The following is an 18,718-nucleotide window of genomic DNA, read 5'->3' on the forward strand; positions in this document are numbered from 1 at the left end:
CTTGGAGTGGATTATAGTGAGAGATGCTTGTGCAACAAATCCCACTCTCTTGGCACACGAACCAGTGTCCACAGGCACGAAGATCGCGATGTGTGGTCTAATAAGTGTGCCCACAGCAGGCTGACCAAAACTGCAGTCGAGTAGACATGCCAAATCGCCCTTCCGAACATATATTCTGTCAAAGCTGCCTGCATTTACTTCACCGTTGCCTGTGTTAGCCGTTATTGTCAGGGTTCTCTTTGAGCCTGTCCACCTAGCTTAACGCGAGTAGTTCAGCCGAGGCCTTCTCCACTGATGGCATAGCCTCCCCTTCTTGACATTACACCCCCACACCGCTGTGAGGTACACATCAGGTTTTTGTGGAGGATTAAAATAAATAGTGATACAAGATAGACCTACATTGAAACAGGGACATTTATTTTGTATTCACTGCCTAGCTTGTCTGTCATTCTAATTCTTAAAACAAGTGTTAATTATAAAGCAAAGTGCAGCCAACGTTTTTGTATGTAACTGAACTAAATAAACAATGTGAAACAACTGTAAAATAGAACATACTATTTGATACTACTAAAACGTAACTGTCTTACTTTTTGACATGTAAAGCAGGAACAGCAACAACACAAAATGTAAACCAGTAAGTAAGTCATTAACAGTAAGTGGCATTTTTAGCTTTGGATGCTTCACATGTTGTTTCAGTATTTCATCATGGCTGGCAGGTAATCTCATTAGAGACAGGTACTTCTCTAACGTTCACAGATTCACTATTGCCTCTAATACTACTACACGGGTGACCATAGTAAAGCACAGCCTCTGCCACTAACTTTAGTAGATGTCTACTTTCTTTGATATTTGCTGCTTGTTTTATGTCCAACAAGAATAAGACTGGACAAAAACCCTGGCTCTTTTTAATGCAGCTTGATGACAAGCTTTATGTTCATGCTTGCCAATAACTCAAGCTATTTTTGCCACTTAACAGATGGAGAACTGATTAATAATCCCATGTGCATTCTGTCACTTTCACTGGTAAAGAGAGCACACCAGTCACCATCAGGTTTTGTGCGGCACACATACAAGGAACCATATTTTTCAAACCAACTGAATCTTAACACCCGGTTATCTAAAAAGTACGTCAAGCATAGTGGCCTGTGCTTTATTTTTTGTATATAGCTTCTTTTTGTACATATAGATATATCTCCTAGTAATAGTATAGTTTTGGTGGTGGTGTTTATATGAATTGGGTTTGTAGTGCACTTTTTGTCTTTTTTGTATATATTTACACTTTTTTTTTTTGTGGATTGTATTATTAGTGTACAGTAATCCCTCGCTATATCGCGCTTCGCCTTTCGCGGCTTCACTCCATCGCGGATTTTATATGTAAGCATATTTAAATATATATCGCGGATTTTTCGCTGCTTCGCAGGTTTCTGTGGACAATGGGTCTTTTAATTTCTGGTACATGCTTCCTCAGTTGGTTTGCCCAGTTGATTTCATACAAGGGACGCTATTGGCAGATGGCTGAGAAGCTACCCAGCTTACATTTCTCTTTCTCTTGCGCTGACTTTCTCTGATCCGGACGTAGGGGGATTGAGCAGGGGGGGCTGTTCACACACCTAGACGATATGGATGCTAGTCTAAAAATGCTGAAAGATTATCTTCACGTTGCTATCTTTTGTGCAGCTGCTTCCTGAAACGACATGCTGCACGGTGCTTTGCATACTTAAAAGCTCGAAGGGCACGTATTGATTTTTGCTTGCTTGTTTTTCTCTGTCACTCTCTCTCTCTTTCTGTGCTCTTGACGGAGGGGGTGTGAGCTGCCGCCTTCAACAGCTTTGTGCCGCGGTGCTTCGCATACTTAAAAGCCAAACAGTCCTATTGATTTTCCTCTGCCTTTATGACAGTCTCTGCTCCTGACTCCTTTGAAGAGGAAGATATGTTTGCATTCTTTTAATTGTGAGACGGAACTGTCATCTCTGTCTTGTCATGGAGCACAGTTTAAACTTTTGAAAAAGAGACAAATGTTTGTTTGCAGTGTTTGAATAACGTTCCTGTCTCTCTACAACCTCCTGTGTTTCTGCGCAAATCTGTGACCCAAGCATGACAATATAAAAATAACCATATAAACATATGGTTTCTACTTAGCGGATTTTCTTATTTCGCGGGTGGCTCTGGAACGCAACCCCCGTGATGGAGGAGGGATTACTGTATATTCATATTTAGGAACAGTGCCACATTTGTGTGAATGCATCTTATTGTTTTTGTTGGTTTTTCATTTGGGGACTCACCAAAATGTACAGTTTCAATTTTTTTTTTTTTTTTGGGCAGGACATTGCTTCTTTGCGTTTTGAGTATCATTGAGGACTGTGTAAGAAAGCCTTCCTGACACTACTTTACGTGCACTTGTAAATTAAAAACCCACTTTTGTTTTTGGAATGCAACCTTTTTGTGTTTGTGCCTCCCTGTCTAACATCTCTCATTTCTGATCCCACTGTGTAGCCTGGTGTCAACTTTCCCACTAAATGGGGTGTCACATGGAATAATAAAATTTAAATTCCTGACCCTTTCCTTGCTTTCATTTGGTTTGCATAGCTGAGGTTGTGCACATAAATGCATATGTAAATTGTCTTCAGGAAAATTGTCTTTAGTAAATGAGTTGAAGAGTGCATAACATGTGCTGTTAAATAGGTAGCCATATCAATAGTGGCAGAAGCTTATTTCAAAACATTGTTAAACATATATAAAATCACCTGACAGTAATGCTACATTCCATATACCTCGGAAGGTGAATGTCAAAGCAGGGAATTATATCACACCTGAGTTGACCACATTCTAGTAAAACATTAGGAAAACCAATACAGACTCCTTCAGGGAAATCTGTTGTGCTTGCTTTTTCAGATTGCAGACAAGTACTGAACAAGCTGATAACAATGCATTGTGTGGTATTGTGCCTGTGGAAACACCATAGCAACATGTCCACAGATAGACGTGGAACAGTACTGTGTGCATGACTGATTTAATGAGATACAAATAGACAAAGTGATAATAAACAGTATAATACTACAGCTTTCACTTCTGTTGATGCATGTTGCAGCCATCTTGGATTTTGAAGTCAGGGTTGGTGAGGATCTCCTAACTTTCCAAGTAGGAATTCTGACTTCTGAGGGGCGGTTCAGTTAAAACTTCTTACTTGGAACTCAAAAATTTCCAACTTCCCAGTTCAAATGTAACACAGCACCAGTCTAAATCTGTCGAGCCAGGAGGAGTTTAAGATGTCCCGGGCTGATTTGTAGATTCATCAGTGTCTGAAAATATTATTAAGTGTCAATTTCATATATTACCTTAATCACAATCCTGTGATTTTTTTTATTCAATATTTAAAAATACAGATGTTAAAATATTGTTGCAATGTAAATATTAACTCAAATAATAACTATGAATCCAGTGGTTCCCAAACACAGTCCTGGGGACCTACTGTGGCTGCAGGTTTTTGTTCCGACCAGATTCAAAATCAATGATAATAACTTACAAACACTGATCTTGTGTTATTAGTTGGTCTTTTTCTTTCTCTTCTCTTATTCTGCATACTTAGCAGTATGATTTTACATTTATAAGACATTTCAGATATATTTCTGTTTTTGCTGTAACTTTAAATGCTTAATTGTCCTTGTTTTCCTATTATTTTGCCTTTTTCTGTGTAGTTTACTCCCTTCAATTTAAAACAAGAAGAGTACACACCTGGACAAATGACACTGAATGATGAATGGCTTTAAGTTCTTCAGACACAGAAATTAATAATAGTGGATTAAATAACCAAAAGACCTGGAAAAGTAGAATGAAGATCAGGATGAAAATATGAGAGAGAGAGAGATTTTAAATAACAGCTCAATAGATTTTTAGATTTACGGTAACTAAAAACAGAAGTTGGTTGGAACAAAAGTTTCGGCCACAGTGGGTCCCTAGGACTGAGTTGGGAACCACTGTTCTAATCTATATTTACTTCATTATTCAGCTGTCTCTGTTAATAGCATTGCTTTGCAGTCCAGGCATGTTGCCTATAGCTTAGCTGCACAGTCGTGCTCCTATAGCATGCCATTTGAGTCAAAATATGAAAAGAAAAAACAATTAGTAATCACGTGTAAAACTGCAGAGATATATATCTCATAATATATATTCATAAAAGAGTTGTTAACTTTTGAAAAACTTCAGCATTATAAATAAAAGTTTTATTACATTTTGAATAATGTATGACTAAATAAAGGTTCTTTAGGTAACATGGATAGCTACATTAGAATTTCATTCAGTTTCATTAATCTACTTACTTAAATTTCATTTGCAGGTTTTATTTCAAAATGGCCCTATTTTTTAAGGCTGTTTAAATTTCACAGTGGAATTTCCTGGAGAATGTTTTTCATAGCTTAATTAATGCAAATGATTTATTTCAAAAACTTTTAATGCTGATTTTGTTGTCTGTTGAATAATTAAATATTTTTTATACACAGTAATTTCTTGCATTTTATATATTCACTGCAATTTTTCATGCATTTATTTATTTCATAGTTGCCTTTTTTATTCATTTTGTTTTGTTACAAATGCCTTTCCATACGCTCCTTCCAATTAATATTACCAGCCTAATTTAATACAGCTGCTTCAAAAATTCCAATATTCTTTCTGAATCACAAGAAACACACAACAAAATTTTAGACACTGACAAAGTCAAAAACAGTAGAGCAAAATAGTATCAAATATTAGATAAACCAGTAAACCAGCTGTTTCTTGGCAGCTATGCATTTTTTTCAGCATTCTGTATGCAGAGTGATCTTAATTTATGTGTTTAATTTGTGTGTTTTGTAGTTTTTTGATAAACAATCTATGCATTTATTATGCTTTCTTTTTTGGACCACTAGCAGTTTAGGAATGTAATGCTTGGATTTCTGCCCAAATAGTTCAATTTTAATCTCATCAGACCAGGGAATCTTTTTCCTCATGCTTTGTATCTTTAAATACTTAAGAGTGGTTTCAGTCTAGCCACTGTACTGTGAATTCCTAATTGATGGAGTGCTGCTGAGATTGTTGTCCTTCTGACACATTCTTACACTTCAGCAGAGGACTTCTGAACCTCTGTTAGGGTAACCATTTGTGTTCTTGGCCACCTTTCTGACATAGGCCATTCAACTTGACCAGACGGACAACTCTATGAAGAGCCCTGGTGGTTCCAGATTTCTTTCAGTTAACAATTATTAAGGCCACTGTGCTCCTGGGAACACATTTAGATATGTAGAAATTGTGTAATACCCTTTCCCTGCTCCATACTTCACCAAAGGTTTATCATTGAGGTCTACAGAGAGTGTGTTGGACATCATGGAATTGTTTTTGTCCTGGCAGGCTTTATGATATGCGGAACCTTATGTACACAGGTGTGTGCCTTTCTAAACTATTTCCAATTAATTAAACTTGCCATAGGTGTACTCCAGTCAAGTTCCCAACACATGACAAGGATAATTAAAGGAAACAGGATGCCCATTATCACAATTTAGAGTGCCACAACAAAGAGTCTGAATTTTTTATTAAATTTGCAAATCTTTCTGAAAACATGTTTTCACTTTGTCACTATAAGTTATTCAGTGTAGATTGATCAGTGAAATCAATTTAAGGTTAAATCTACAACGGAATAACATTTGCAGAAAGTGAAGTGGTCTGAATAAATTCTAGGTCCACTGTATGTTGCTACACTTTAGAAATGAGAGATGGATGTTAAAAGGTCAAATCCAAACCTCAGTTTTATTAATCACAGCAGGCAACCCCCATTAAAAATAATAGAATATGACAACTGCCACTTCTTATGTAGTCAAAGATCCACTGATTTGTTTAGCTGATGTTAAGGAACAGATTGCTGATTTCACAACATTGAATAAGGAATTTAACCTCCTTCCTCTCGGAAGTCTTCATATGCATATAAACCAATTTTAGGTCTAGATTTATTTATTCTAAGGATTATTATTTTTATGCAGATATTAACAGTGCCTATAACAATATAGAACTATAATTTATTTGTTTTGCATTATGTAGAACTCATTTAGATTGTTTATAACAACAAATATACTGAGTAAAAATGACTGAATATTGGTCCTTTTTTAGGGTTTTGGAATGTTGTTGATGGAAGAAGCTGAGAGGATTGCACAAGAAGAACATGGATCTGTAAAGATAGCTGTAATTTCAGGTAAACGTTACACAGAAGAAATTATGTAGTATTTGCAAGATACTTACAAAATGTATGTTTTACATTAATAGCTTTTTTTTGTGAGATTTACAGATTTATAGTATATACTGTAAGTGTGGTTTTAATTTTTCAAACCTATGCTTGTGTTGAGCATTAAATTTTAAACTCTTTTAATCTTTTCTTACACAGTTTACTTTTGAGTATGGTATTTGTGGAATGGAATCCTCTCTTGGTATAACTTAACATAACTTTATCGAACCAACATAACCTAATTTACTTGGATTAGGCAGGACTTTTCAGTCTTTTTAAATGAAACGGATGATTGTTTAGAATTTTAGGCAGTTTGGGCAAATGAACATTAGAACAGCTATGTGCGAGAACAGACCTTGCAGCCAAATTACCTTCTTCAACCCATTCACCTAGATTATCCAAAATAACATCAAGTTTTGATTTGACAGTCCCTAAACTCCACCTCTGAACTTTTTTTTTTTGACTGAAAAAAAATTCTAATATTTTACAAATCTACCTTTAACAAGTTTTCAAATGTGTCTCTGTGTTCTTGTTGGAGAATTCATTTTAAAGTAACAGTTGAATCTACTGTATGATTTCCCTTCATAATTTTTAAACACTGCTTAACCCCTATTTGCTGAAACTGTAATCCTTCAACTCTTTAAATCTTTCCTCACAGCTCATACTTCTCAGTATCAGAATCGACGTAGTTGCTTTTCCTGTGGTCTTTCACTATCTCTGCTACATTTTTGTTGTAATATGGAGACAAAACTGTAATCCAGATGAGGTCTCACCATTGAGTTATATAACTTAATAACTTCACTTGATTTGTTCGCATCACATTGTGATATATAACTTAATATTCTATTAGCCTTCTTGATCTCTTCTGCACACTGTTTTGATGTAGATAGTGATGAGTCCACTGTGACTCCTAGGTCCTTTTCATAAGGTGAACTTTCAAGATTCAGACCTTATATTGTGTTCAAATCTAACATTTCTACTTACTACAAGTAATATCTTATGTTTATTTACATTAAATTTCATCTACCACCAGTCTGCCTAAGCCTTTATGCATTTCTAGTCCTTCTGTAACAACTTAGTTGATTATGCATTATCTGCCCTTCCACTTAGGTTGGTAATTTCTGTAAACGTAACTAGCTTATTGATTGCATTCTTGTCTACATAGTGCATAGCATAAAGACCAGTGGCCCCAGCAATGATCCCTGAAGAACACCACTTTTAACATCAGCTAAGTCTATAAAACTTCTCCTTACCATAAGCCATTTCTGCCTGTGTTTGAGATAATTTTGTGCCAACCTACACAGAGGGCTGCAGAGTCATTATTGGGTTACTGGATCCTGCGTCAGTAAAAATGTACCAACTGACTAAATGTAAATTGTAGTATAATATGTTAAAATTTCCAATTTCAAATATAGCAATTTGATTAAACTATTTTTTCTTTTAGTCTTTCAACAAAAATATAGCCTTTTTATTTTTGCAGGTTTATCTTATGTTTGTTACTTAATGTCTGTAACTTCTTTAATAAATAACATAACAAAGCCACAACAGCATTGCTGTAGCCTTTTAAAACCAAACTATAATAGGTGAGGTTGTTAAACAGTAGCCTGATGATTCACGTTGGCAGCAATGAAATGCTTTGTATCTTTTATTGTATGAACTTTCAATCAACATAATAAATATATTTGTCTAATTATAAATAGAAGTTTCAGAGTCAGTGGTACCATAAGTTAAGAATTTAGTCTCAACAGGTTTGTATGCCGACTCCGCAGCTCTGCCTACTCACTACTCCTTGAATTACCACTTGTTTTAGCTTGAACTCTAACATTTTATATGGTACCTTATCAAAAGCCTTCTAAAAATCAAGACAAATAATATCCAATGCACCGCTTCTGATCATATGCTTTTGTTACTTTCTCATAGAATTCCAGGAAATTAGTGAAACACAGCCTTTTCCATAAGTGACATGTACTGTTGAATCTATTCCTTAATAATTGCTTCCCTTAATTTACTTATGATGCATGTTATGCCTACTGGCCTACAGTTATTTCTATCAGCCTGAAAACACTTTGTGTACAATGGGATAACATATGGCAGCTTTCAATATTTAGGATTTTTTCCCAGTGTGCATAAATATGTGGTGTTTATATACTGTATGTACTTACTAACCTCCTTGAGCACTTAATTATAAATGTTATCTGGTCCTGAAGATTTGATTGATTTAAGACTATTTACTCTAAGTAGTATTTCTCAATCTACAATTTCCCAGTAACTAAGTACCTCATTAGTAGTCCCCATTATTTTTGTAGATAACTTCTTCACACGTATTAACGTCAAAAGATTTGCAATTTAATTGTTTGTACAGTCTGGTTTAACTTTATTGTTCCTAATACTGTTCAAATCCTCCTAATCTGTACTTTTACCACTAAATACTTAAAGGAACTTCTTTGAGTCTTTTTTTTTTTTTTTTTTTTTTTTTTACCATTCAGCTATATTTATCTCCAACTGCCTTTTATGTTTCCTAATATTCTTTTTTTATATTTGCTCTTATATACCCCATGGTTGGTAATGGAGTTACAGTATCAGTCTTATAGACCGTAAGCCCTGTTTGGATAGGATTAGTTTTCATCCAGGAGGTGAAGTAAAGTAATTATTACCAGAGGGTCTCTTTAATTTTAGCCCTGTCAGAATCACCCTAATAATGGTATTTTACTGATTATTCACATGAGACTAGGTTAACCTGGGATTACTTTTTACAGACTTTTCTTACTGCTTTTAAGTTTTTGGATAAACTTGTCTTGCATTATACCTAAAACAATTTTAAACTTAATAATAATAATAATACATTTTATTTATATAGCGCCTTTCCCATGCTGAAGGCGCTTTACAGAGTCTTAGAAAAAACAGCAGGGTATATGTAACATCGGATACATGTGCTTTCCTGAATAGAACAATGAAACAGATAACAAAGCATTAAATAGAATAAAGGACAATAAAGCAGAGTAAAACACTTAATTCAATACTAAAAGAAAAACCTAACAAATAACCTAATTTTGGATATAACAGACACACAAATTATCCTGAGCACCTGGACAGAGAGGCAAACTGAAAGAAAGGGCAGAATGTTAAGCTAAGTTAAAGCCTTCCTAAATAGATGAGTTTTAAGTTGTTTTTTAAAAGAATGAATGGAGTCAGCTGATCTAATTAATTTCGGGATGTCATTCCAAAGTCTGGGTGCTATGGAGCTGAAGGCCCTGTCACCCATAGAGTGCAGGTTAGTGTGAGGCACAACAAGATTACCAGAATCAGAGGACCTTAGTAGGTGAACAGGAGCATAGTGATTTAGAAGGTCACTGACGTAGTCCAGTGCAAGGCCATTTAATACTAGAATTACCAGAGCCTACGAAAAAACTTGTAGATCCGTCCCACCTTAAATCGCTTCGCACCTCTCCATCAGCGTTTTTTGTCCAGTAAATGTGTCGATAAGCAGCAAGCAGCCTGCTATCACATCCTCCACCGCCGCACAGTTTTCTCAGCTCAAGTCTGTTTGCTTGCGTGTCAGTTGCTTAGAGTTGTATAGAGTGAGAAGTCAAGCAAAATGACACCTTTTATAAATACTATATCGTTATTTGGAACACATGCATTTCATGTGTGTTCCGTGTCCACAACAATCTATGTACAGTAAACACATCGTTAAAACAGAAAAGTTTTTCATGTTTAGTAATAATTGACAAAATGTAGACATGAAGTGTTTAATGTGTCAAGCCTAAAGTCCAAATATCAAATAAACACTTTCACAAAAGGTACAAATTTAACAGAACAAGTGCGCTTCTATTAAAGAATATAACTGCAGAAAAAGAACCCGCGTTAGGGTGCGACATTGACATGCATTTGCTATGACCACTTCGGTGGCGCAGCGTTATCAGCTGTTGACTGGTAATCAAAACTTCACGGGTTCGACCCCGGATGAGTCCATTTTGAGAAGTGAGCTGCTCTTATTTTTACTATTTTAGAATAAAAACATACATTTGATTTCAGTCTGTAACAGCCGATGTAAATGTATGATGCTTGTAAAGCTGCTGTTTTCACATAAAGACGCGCTAAAACATAGGTGAACTCAAATGATGACGACGGTTCTACATCGGAATAAGAATGCATGTCGCACTTTTGCCATCTCTGTACTTTGTATATGTACACAGGAAGCTCTGCAGTCTACTTGTGACTTTACACTGTAGGAAATAAGTAAATAAATAAAGGTAAATAACAATCGATCTGGCTTTTATGTAAGTAACATACTGAAAAGTCAAGCAAAAATGACACGCATATTGTAATCTTTTTAGTTAGCCAATAAAAGGTGTCATTTTTGCTTGACTTTTCAGTATGTTACTTACATAAAAGCCAGATCGATTGTTATTTACCTTAATTTATTTACTTACTTCCTACAGCATAAAGTCACAAGTTGACTGCAGAGCTTCCTGTGTTTGATCGACACGGGCATGCTCAAAAAATACGTATAATGCCACAAAAAGTGCCTGCTGACATTTTAGTACGCAAGCAATGGTACGAGAATGCAGTTAAACTTTTTTTTGGGCACATACACAATCCAGATCTAAACACTAGCGTAGAGAGTCGCTTGTGTACTGAAGAGTCTATAGCTGCAGGTGGAAGCTGCTATCGCTGTACTTTGTATGTAAGAGCCAGATCGAATGTTATTTACTTATTTACCTTTATTTATTTACTTACTTCCTACAGCGTAAAGTCACAAGTAGACTGCATAGCTTCCCGTGTATGTGTGCAAAGTACAGCGACGGCAAAAGTGCAAAGTGCATTCTTGCTCCGATGTAGAACCATCGTCATCATCTGAGTCATCATCAACCTCTTCTGCACAGCCATCACCAGTGTGTCTGTCTCCTGAAAGAATGACAGCTTCATCGGGAGATTTACTTACCTCGGCAGGGTGTGTGGCGCTTCCAATATCTTTGCAAAAGGACAAAGGTCCAAGTCTTTAGAGTCCTGATGCTTCCTGCTTTGCAATATGGTTACAAGACATTGATGCTATCCAGTGACCTGAGACGAAGACTGGACTCCTTCGGCACTATGTCTTTTCAGAGAATCCTTGGATACCGCTGTTTGACTTTGTGTAAATGAGCAGTTGCTGACAAAATCCCGAATGAGGCACATTATCTGCATTGTGAGGGAGCGTTAGTTACAGCACTAAGGCTATGTGGCGTGATTCACTGAAGGTGATCCAGCTCACTGATGACCCAAGCGGATGGAACATGCCAAGAGGACACCCACATAACATCTGGCTGTGGCAGACAGATGGTTGTTTCCAGGGGGACTTGACCAAATGTCTGCCTGGAGTGTTTCCAACTAGGATCCTGAGCTGTTTCATTGTGTGGTGAGTGCGGCAATGCACTGTATTAGTGCATGCTCCCCAACCTGGCCTGATCTGACGAGATCTCAAAAAATTATTTCTGACAGGAAATTTCATGTTAAACTTGGTGAATGTAACACTGAATGCTTTCTGAAAAGTGTAATTTACACAAAGTTAACTGTCAGCTTTCAAAAAAGCAGCACTTCACTAAAATAAAAGTAACGTGATACACCTGTAAAAATAATAATACAATAGTAGATCTCAGTATGTACATTAGCAACTGGCATGACAATGTTTGGCCCAGAGCATGCATTAAATCAAAATGAGGCAAACTAATGTTGACATTAAGAGTTCAGAAACGACCATATCTTAATGGCCTTCTGCTTAATCAAATGGGGCACCAATTTCACAGGGAATCAATCTTTGAAATATCTTTTTCACAGTTGCTTGAATTTATGAGCACAATGCACTTCAGCTACTGATTTGTATTTAACTGGAAACTGTCAGCATGTAAAGACCCAACACAAAAATGTGAAAAGAGATGACACACCATTCTGCCATAGAAAATTTTAGCGTTTTAGCATGACTCCAAACATGTGACAGACTCGTGACTGTTTTGATTTTAAAGCTATGAAGCTATTAGCATTGGCTGACCTTGCATTCCTTACCTGTCTGCTATCACTACCTCACTCATTCTCTTCATGTTTTCTGTGCCCATGGGTGTTTCATGCAAATAGAAAATGCATTTGCACGTGCACTTGAGTTAAAAAAAAAAAAAAAAAAAAAGGTCATTTCTGACCACTTCCAAATGGTTCAATCTCAGTCTGGTCACAAATGCATTTACTCTTGGATTTTAATGTGGCCAAGTGCAATCTGGTCATGACCAGATAACCAAAATATAAGTTAATGTAAGGTGTTAAAGGGCAGGAGGTTGTATATTCTGGAGACATACTGTTAATTTCTACAATTATTTAGAGAGGGAGCAATCAATGCAGCATAAAAGTTAGATTTTATTGCCTGTAAGAAAGCTGGACAAAGTACTCTGTCTTAGAAGTGAAATTCCTTTTGACCTATCTTTATGGAAGTTTATATAGAAATGTGGAGGGTAGACATCAGCCTAATTATAGATTAATAAATACTCTAGTATGTTACGTACAGTATCACAAGTATTATTATATCTGATCAATTTTGATGTCCCTTGAAGAAATCACTTTGAAAAACAATGCTTTATAACTTTTCTGATTATTGATCTTCCATATAACAATAAAATTATAACTCTTTCTACAGTGTGTCTTTATTCTAACTGCTTTAAAAAGAATGACAAATTCACCCATGCTGTTGGTGTTTAGTTTTGAACAGACCACAGAATGAGTTGACTGATGTTAAAAATGTAATGTATTGCATACTGTACTAAAAGAACCATATATTATAAATATCTGCACCTGTGAAATGATGTGCCTATATAGTTTTACCTGTGTGAAAATAGGAAAGAAGAATTTGAAGACGCTGGACAAATTAAACAAACCTTAAGACTGTCTTAAAAAATAGCAATTTGATAAGAAAGAGTAGGCTGTAAAAACATTAACAAATTAACTTAAAATGATTTTTTTAAAATACAAGCAGTCTAAAATCATTAGTTATTAAAATATGAATTTACCAGCATCAGATAAGTAGTAGTAGTTCAGTTTCGTTTGTTTTTTTTTTACTTTTACTCTCGCTTATGTTAGAAATACATACAATTTAATGTTAAGGATAAAAAAATTCAATGTTGTACTCAGTCTGTTTTGCTATTTTATTTATAGTGGCTATCAATGTACTTTTTAAAACCTTTGTGCTTACGAAAAACTAATGCACTTCTGTAGAAACTAACTACAGTAATCCCTCCTCCATCGCGGGGGTTGCGTTCCAGAGCCACCCGCGAAATAAGAAAATCCACGAAGTAGAAACCATATGTTTAAATGGTTATTTTTATATTGTCATGCTTGGGTCACAGATTTGCGCAAAAACACAGGAGGTTGTAGAGAGACAGGAACGTTATTCAAACACTGCAAACAAACATTTGTCTCTTTTTCAAAAGTTTAAACTGTGCTCCATGACAAGACAGAGATCACAGTTCCCGTCTCACAATTAAAAGAATGCAAACATATCTTCCTCTTCAAAGGAGTGTGTCAGGAGCAGATCATGTCACAGAGATAGAGAAAAGCAAACAAAATGTTTGGCTTTTAAGTATGTGAAGCACCGAGGCACAAAGCTGTTGAAGGCGGCAGCTCACACCCCCTCCGTCAGGAGCAGACAAAGAGAGAGAGAGATAGAGAGACAGAGTTTGTTTTTCAAGCAAAAATCAATACGTGCCCTTCGAGCTTTTAAGTATGCGAAGCACCGACATGCTGCACAAAAGATAGCAACGTGAAGATAATCTTTCAGCATTTTTAGACGAGCGTCTGTATCGTCTAGGTGTGCGAACAGCCCCCCTGCTCAATCCCCATAAGACAGGATCACAGAAAGTCAGCACAAGAGAGAGAGAAAAGTAAGCAATCTAGCTTCTCAGCCATCTGCCAATAGCGTCCCTTGTATGAAATCAATTGGGCAAACAAACTGAGGAAGCATGTACCAGAAATTAAAAGACCCATTGTCCGCAGAAACCCACGAAGCAGCGAAAAATCCGCGATATATATTTAAATATGCTTACATATAAAATCCGCGATGGAGTGACGCCGCGAAAGGCGAAGCGCGATATAGCGAGGGATTACTGTACAGATTCCGAAATATGAAGCACCCACTGGTAACATTACACTGTGCTACCACTTGGTTACTAAACTTGTAGTGGTAAAATAGCAAGTGAATGAGTAAAATGTATGCAGATATTTGTTAACACTAGAATCCCTGAAGCCTACAAGAAAACTTGAAATCCTGGCCTACCTTAAATCCCTTCGCTCCTCTCCATCAGCATCTTTTATTTTATAAATGTGCCGATCAGTACAAGCAGCAAGCAGCCAGATAAGGAGTTTTGGTTTGAGCTGGGAGAACTTTTTGCCCGAGCTGAGCTCTGTCAAGGTGGGGGATGGGATGCTTGCTGCTTGTGCTGATTGACGCATTTACAAAACAAAAGACGCTGATGAGATGTGCGAAGGGAATTAAGTTGGGCCAGGATTTCAAGTTTTGCTTGTTACTGCTGTTTTTACTGCAGTAACAAACACAAGTAACATAAAAAGTGTAAAACAGTAAAGCTTTCTATAAACTATTTAATTAAATATAATTCAGCAGACAAAAGCTGTAATGTTTGGGTTCCCAGCAAAGAAATCCAATTGATGCACCCAAAGTACCACCTGTTTGTCATTTTGGCTACCCAAGCATATACAGGGATTGTATATATTTGTTAGAGATTTTGGACCTCATGAAAGAATATCATATTGGGATCCACCACCCTGACTAAATCATCTCTGTATATTGGCCATGTCACCATAACAACCCTGAACCCACCCAAAATCTAATAAAACCTTTTGATAACTTTACCTGTGTAAGCTGATATACTGTGGCATGCAAAGGTTTGGGCACCGTTGCTTAAAATGTCTGTTACTGTGAATAGTTAAGTGAGCAGAAGAAGAACTGTTCATTAAAAGGCATAAAGTTAAATACAAAACATTTCTTTCTAGTATTTTATGCAAGATTAGTGTATTGTTTTTGTTTTGTACAATTGTACAATGAAAAAAGGAAAGTAGCATCATGCAAAAGTTTGAGCACCCCAAGAGGCCTTAATTAGCTTGCTAGGGCTATGGGTTGTTTACAGTCATTATTAGGAAACCCAAGATGATACAAATTGCAAAGCTAAATAAATTATCTGACTCCTCAAACCTTCACCCAACCTTCAGCAGCCATGGGCTCCTCTAAACAGCTGCCCAGTACTTAGAAAAATTAAATAATTTATACTAACAAAGCAGGAGATGGCTACATTAAAATAGGAAAGTGTTTTCAGGTAGCTGTTTTCTCAGCTCGTGATATTTTTAAGAAATGGCAGTTAACAGGAATGGTGGAGGTCAGGTTGAGGTCTGGAAGACCAAGAAAACCTTCTGAAAGAACTGCTCGTTGGACTGCTAGAAAGGCAACTAAAAACACTTGTTTGGCTGCAAAAGACCTTCAGAAAGATTTAGCATACTCTGGAGTGGTGGTGTAGTGTTCTACTGTGTAGTGACACCTGAACAAATATGACCTTCATGGTAGAGTCAGCAGAACAAAAACTGTTCTGTATCCTAGCCACAACATTTAGTGCCTGAAGTTTGCAGATGAACATCTATAGAAGCCTGATGCATTTTGGAAACAAGTCCGGTCGCCTAGTCAAAATAGAATTTTTTGGCCACACTGTGCAAAGGTATGTTTGGAGAAAAAAGGGTGCCGAACTCCAGGAAAAGGTCACCTCTCCAACTATTAAGCATGTGCATTAATTGATCATGCTTTGGGCTTGTGTTGCAGCCAGTGACACTTGGAACATTTCATTGGTAGTGGGGAGAATGGATTCAAATCAATACAAGCAAATTCTGGAAGCAAACATCACACCATCTATGAAAAGCTCAAAATCTACAATGGAATACCTCAAGAGGCACAAGGTGATGGTTTTGCTATGGCCTCATAGTCATCCCACCTAAATATCATTGAAAATCTGTGGATAGATCTCAAATGAGCAGTGCATGCAAGATGGCCCAAGAATATTGCATAATTAGAAGCCTTTTCCAAGAATGAATGGGCAAAAATACCCCAAGTAAGAACAGAAGGACTCTTAGCAGACTACAAAAAGCTGTGATGCTTGCCAAAGGGGGTGTTACTAAGTACTGACCATGTCGGGTACCCAAACATTTGCTTCAGGCCCTTTTCATTTTTCTTTGGTATTTTGTACCTGTGAATGATGGAAATAAAAAGGTAATCTTGCTTAATATATTAAAGAAATGTGTCATCTTTAACGTTATGCCTTCTAGTGATCAGTTCATCTTCTGCTCACTTAACAATTTACAGTAACAAGACATTTTAGATAGATAGATAGATAGATAGATAGATAGATAGATAGATAGATAGATAGATAGATAGATAGATAGATAGATAGATAGATAGATAGATAGATAGATAGATAGATAGATAGATACTTTATTAATCCCAATGTGAATTTAAGCAATGTGCCTAAATTTTTTCATACCATTCTAGCTCTAGTTGAGTTTCATATTTATCGGGTGTAAATAATAAAAATAAAATTAGCAAATTTTTGCTTCCAAAAATGAAGTCCAAATACTCAACAAAGAAATAAATAAATATTTGCATACATTTGAGCATAGGTTACTGATTCCAGGTGTTACTTGTTAGTACATTCGTTTTTATACATTATTATTATGTTAATTGCAGTAACATCAACAACAAAGCTAAAAATAAATAAATAAATAGTAATCGCATTTGACCGGCAACGGATAACATTTTCAAAGCAACTTAAAATCTGTAATTTTTTTTTTCCTTTTATTTACAAAAATGGCTCACCCTTTGCACCATTGAGAATAAGGTGGATATGTACACTGCCTGGCCAAAAAAAAATTCGCCACCAAAAAAAAATGTTCACACACTCTAATTTTTCGTTGGACCTCCTTTAGCTTTGATTACGGCACGCATTCACTGTGGCATTGTTTCAATAAGCTTCTGCAATGTCACAAGATTTAGTTCCATCCAGTGTTGCATTAATTTTTCACCAAGATCACAGTCTACAGTAGGCACTAGGCATGATGGGTGCATCACTTCATCTGCCTCTCTTCTTACCCTGATGCGCCCATCACTCTGGAACAGGGTAAATCTGGACTCATCAGACCACATGACCTTCTTCCATTGCTCCTGAGTCCAATCTTTATGCTCCCTAGCAAATTGAACCCTTTTTTTCCGGTTTGCCTCACTGATTAGTGGTTTTCTTACGGCTACACAGCTGTTCAGTCCCAATCCCTTGATTCCCTTCGCATTGTGCGTGTGGAAATGCTCTTACTTTCACTATTAAACATAGACCTGAGTTCTACTGTTGTTTTTCTTCAATTTGATTTCACCAAATGTTTAAGTGATCGCTGATCACGATCATTCAGGATTTTTTTCCGGCCACATTTCTTCCTCGAAGACGATGGGTCCCCACTATCCTTCCAGTTTTTAATAATGCGTTGGACAGTTCTTAAACCAATTTTAATAGTTTCTGCAATCTCCTTAGATGTTTTCTCTGCTTGATGCATGCCAATGATTTGACCCTTCTCAAACAGACTAACATCTTTTCCACGACCACGAGATGTGTCTTTCGACATGGTTGTTGAAGAAATGAGAAGCAACTTATTGCACCAGTTGGGGTTAAATAACTTGTTGCCAGCTGAAGATAATCGCCCATACAGTAATTATCCAATAGGAGGCTCGTACCTATTTGCTTAGTTAAATCAAGGTGGCGACTTTTTTTTTGGCCAGGCAGTGTACAAAAGGAATGTTAAATTTGACTCTAAACTTTACATGAAGCCAGTGTAGATTTAAGAACTTGTGATTGTACATAACCTTTCTATTTATTATCTTTGTTGCATTGGTTTGAATTAACTTTAGAGTAGCAAATAATTTGAATAATCTAATAATATTCATTTATTTTTTAGAGCACTCTCCTCTAAGTGCAAGCTCAGAGTGCTGTAAAAAGTAAAGGTAAAATGAAGTTACCACGTACTGTATGTAAGTGCCACTTTCACCTTCCCATCATTCTAAGACAATGATTAACCGTTCTTCCATAGTGTTGTCATCTTGGTATGTTTTACTTTAGTTGTGGTTTTTCAAATGGGTTGTGTTTCCTGAAAATAATCGAGCTTACAGAATAACAAACAAGATAATGAATGATATAGGTCAGTGACATGACCCCCTGGGGGTTTGCAATAAAGAGCTGTTGGGGTCCCGACAGGATTACTAAAATAAAGCAAATACCTAAAAACTGAAAAGAGTTAACTCTTTTAGGGAGAGTGTTTGACTTTTGTCGACAGGAGGTGTTAAGGGCGGATATCGGCTTGGGCAATAATCAGCAGTAAACGTCAAAAGAACTAAAAAAAAAAAAAAAAAAGGTTGACTCT

The 18,718-nt window shown here is 36.5% G+C and overlaps 1 protein-coding gene across 1 annotated transcript in view; it reads left to right on the plus strand.

The window, feature by feature from the left end:
• The window catches only part of elp3 (elongator acetyltransferase complex subunit 3), a 435,450-nt gene that overhangs the window by 340,688 nt on the left and 76,044 nt on the right, over positions 1 to 18,718 (plus strand). Inside the window, exon 14 of the mRNA XM_051924270.1 lies at positions 6,133 to 6,214. Coding sequence (XP_051780230.1) covers positions 6,133 to 6,214 — 82 coding nt within the window. The remainder of the gene's footprint in view (positions 1 to 6,132; positions 6,215 to 18,718) is intronic.

This window comes from Erpetoichthys calabaricus, chromosome 3, assembly GCF_900747795.2.
Source record: "Erpetoichthys calabaricus chromosome 3, fErpCal1.3, whole genome shotgun sequence".
Taxonomy (NCBI): Eukaryota; Metazoa; Chordata; class Cladistia; order Polypteriformes; family Polypteridae; genus Erpetoichthys; species Erpetoichthys calabaricus.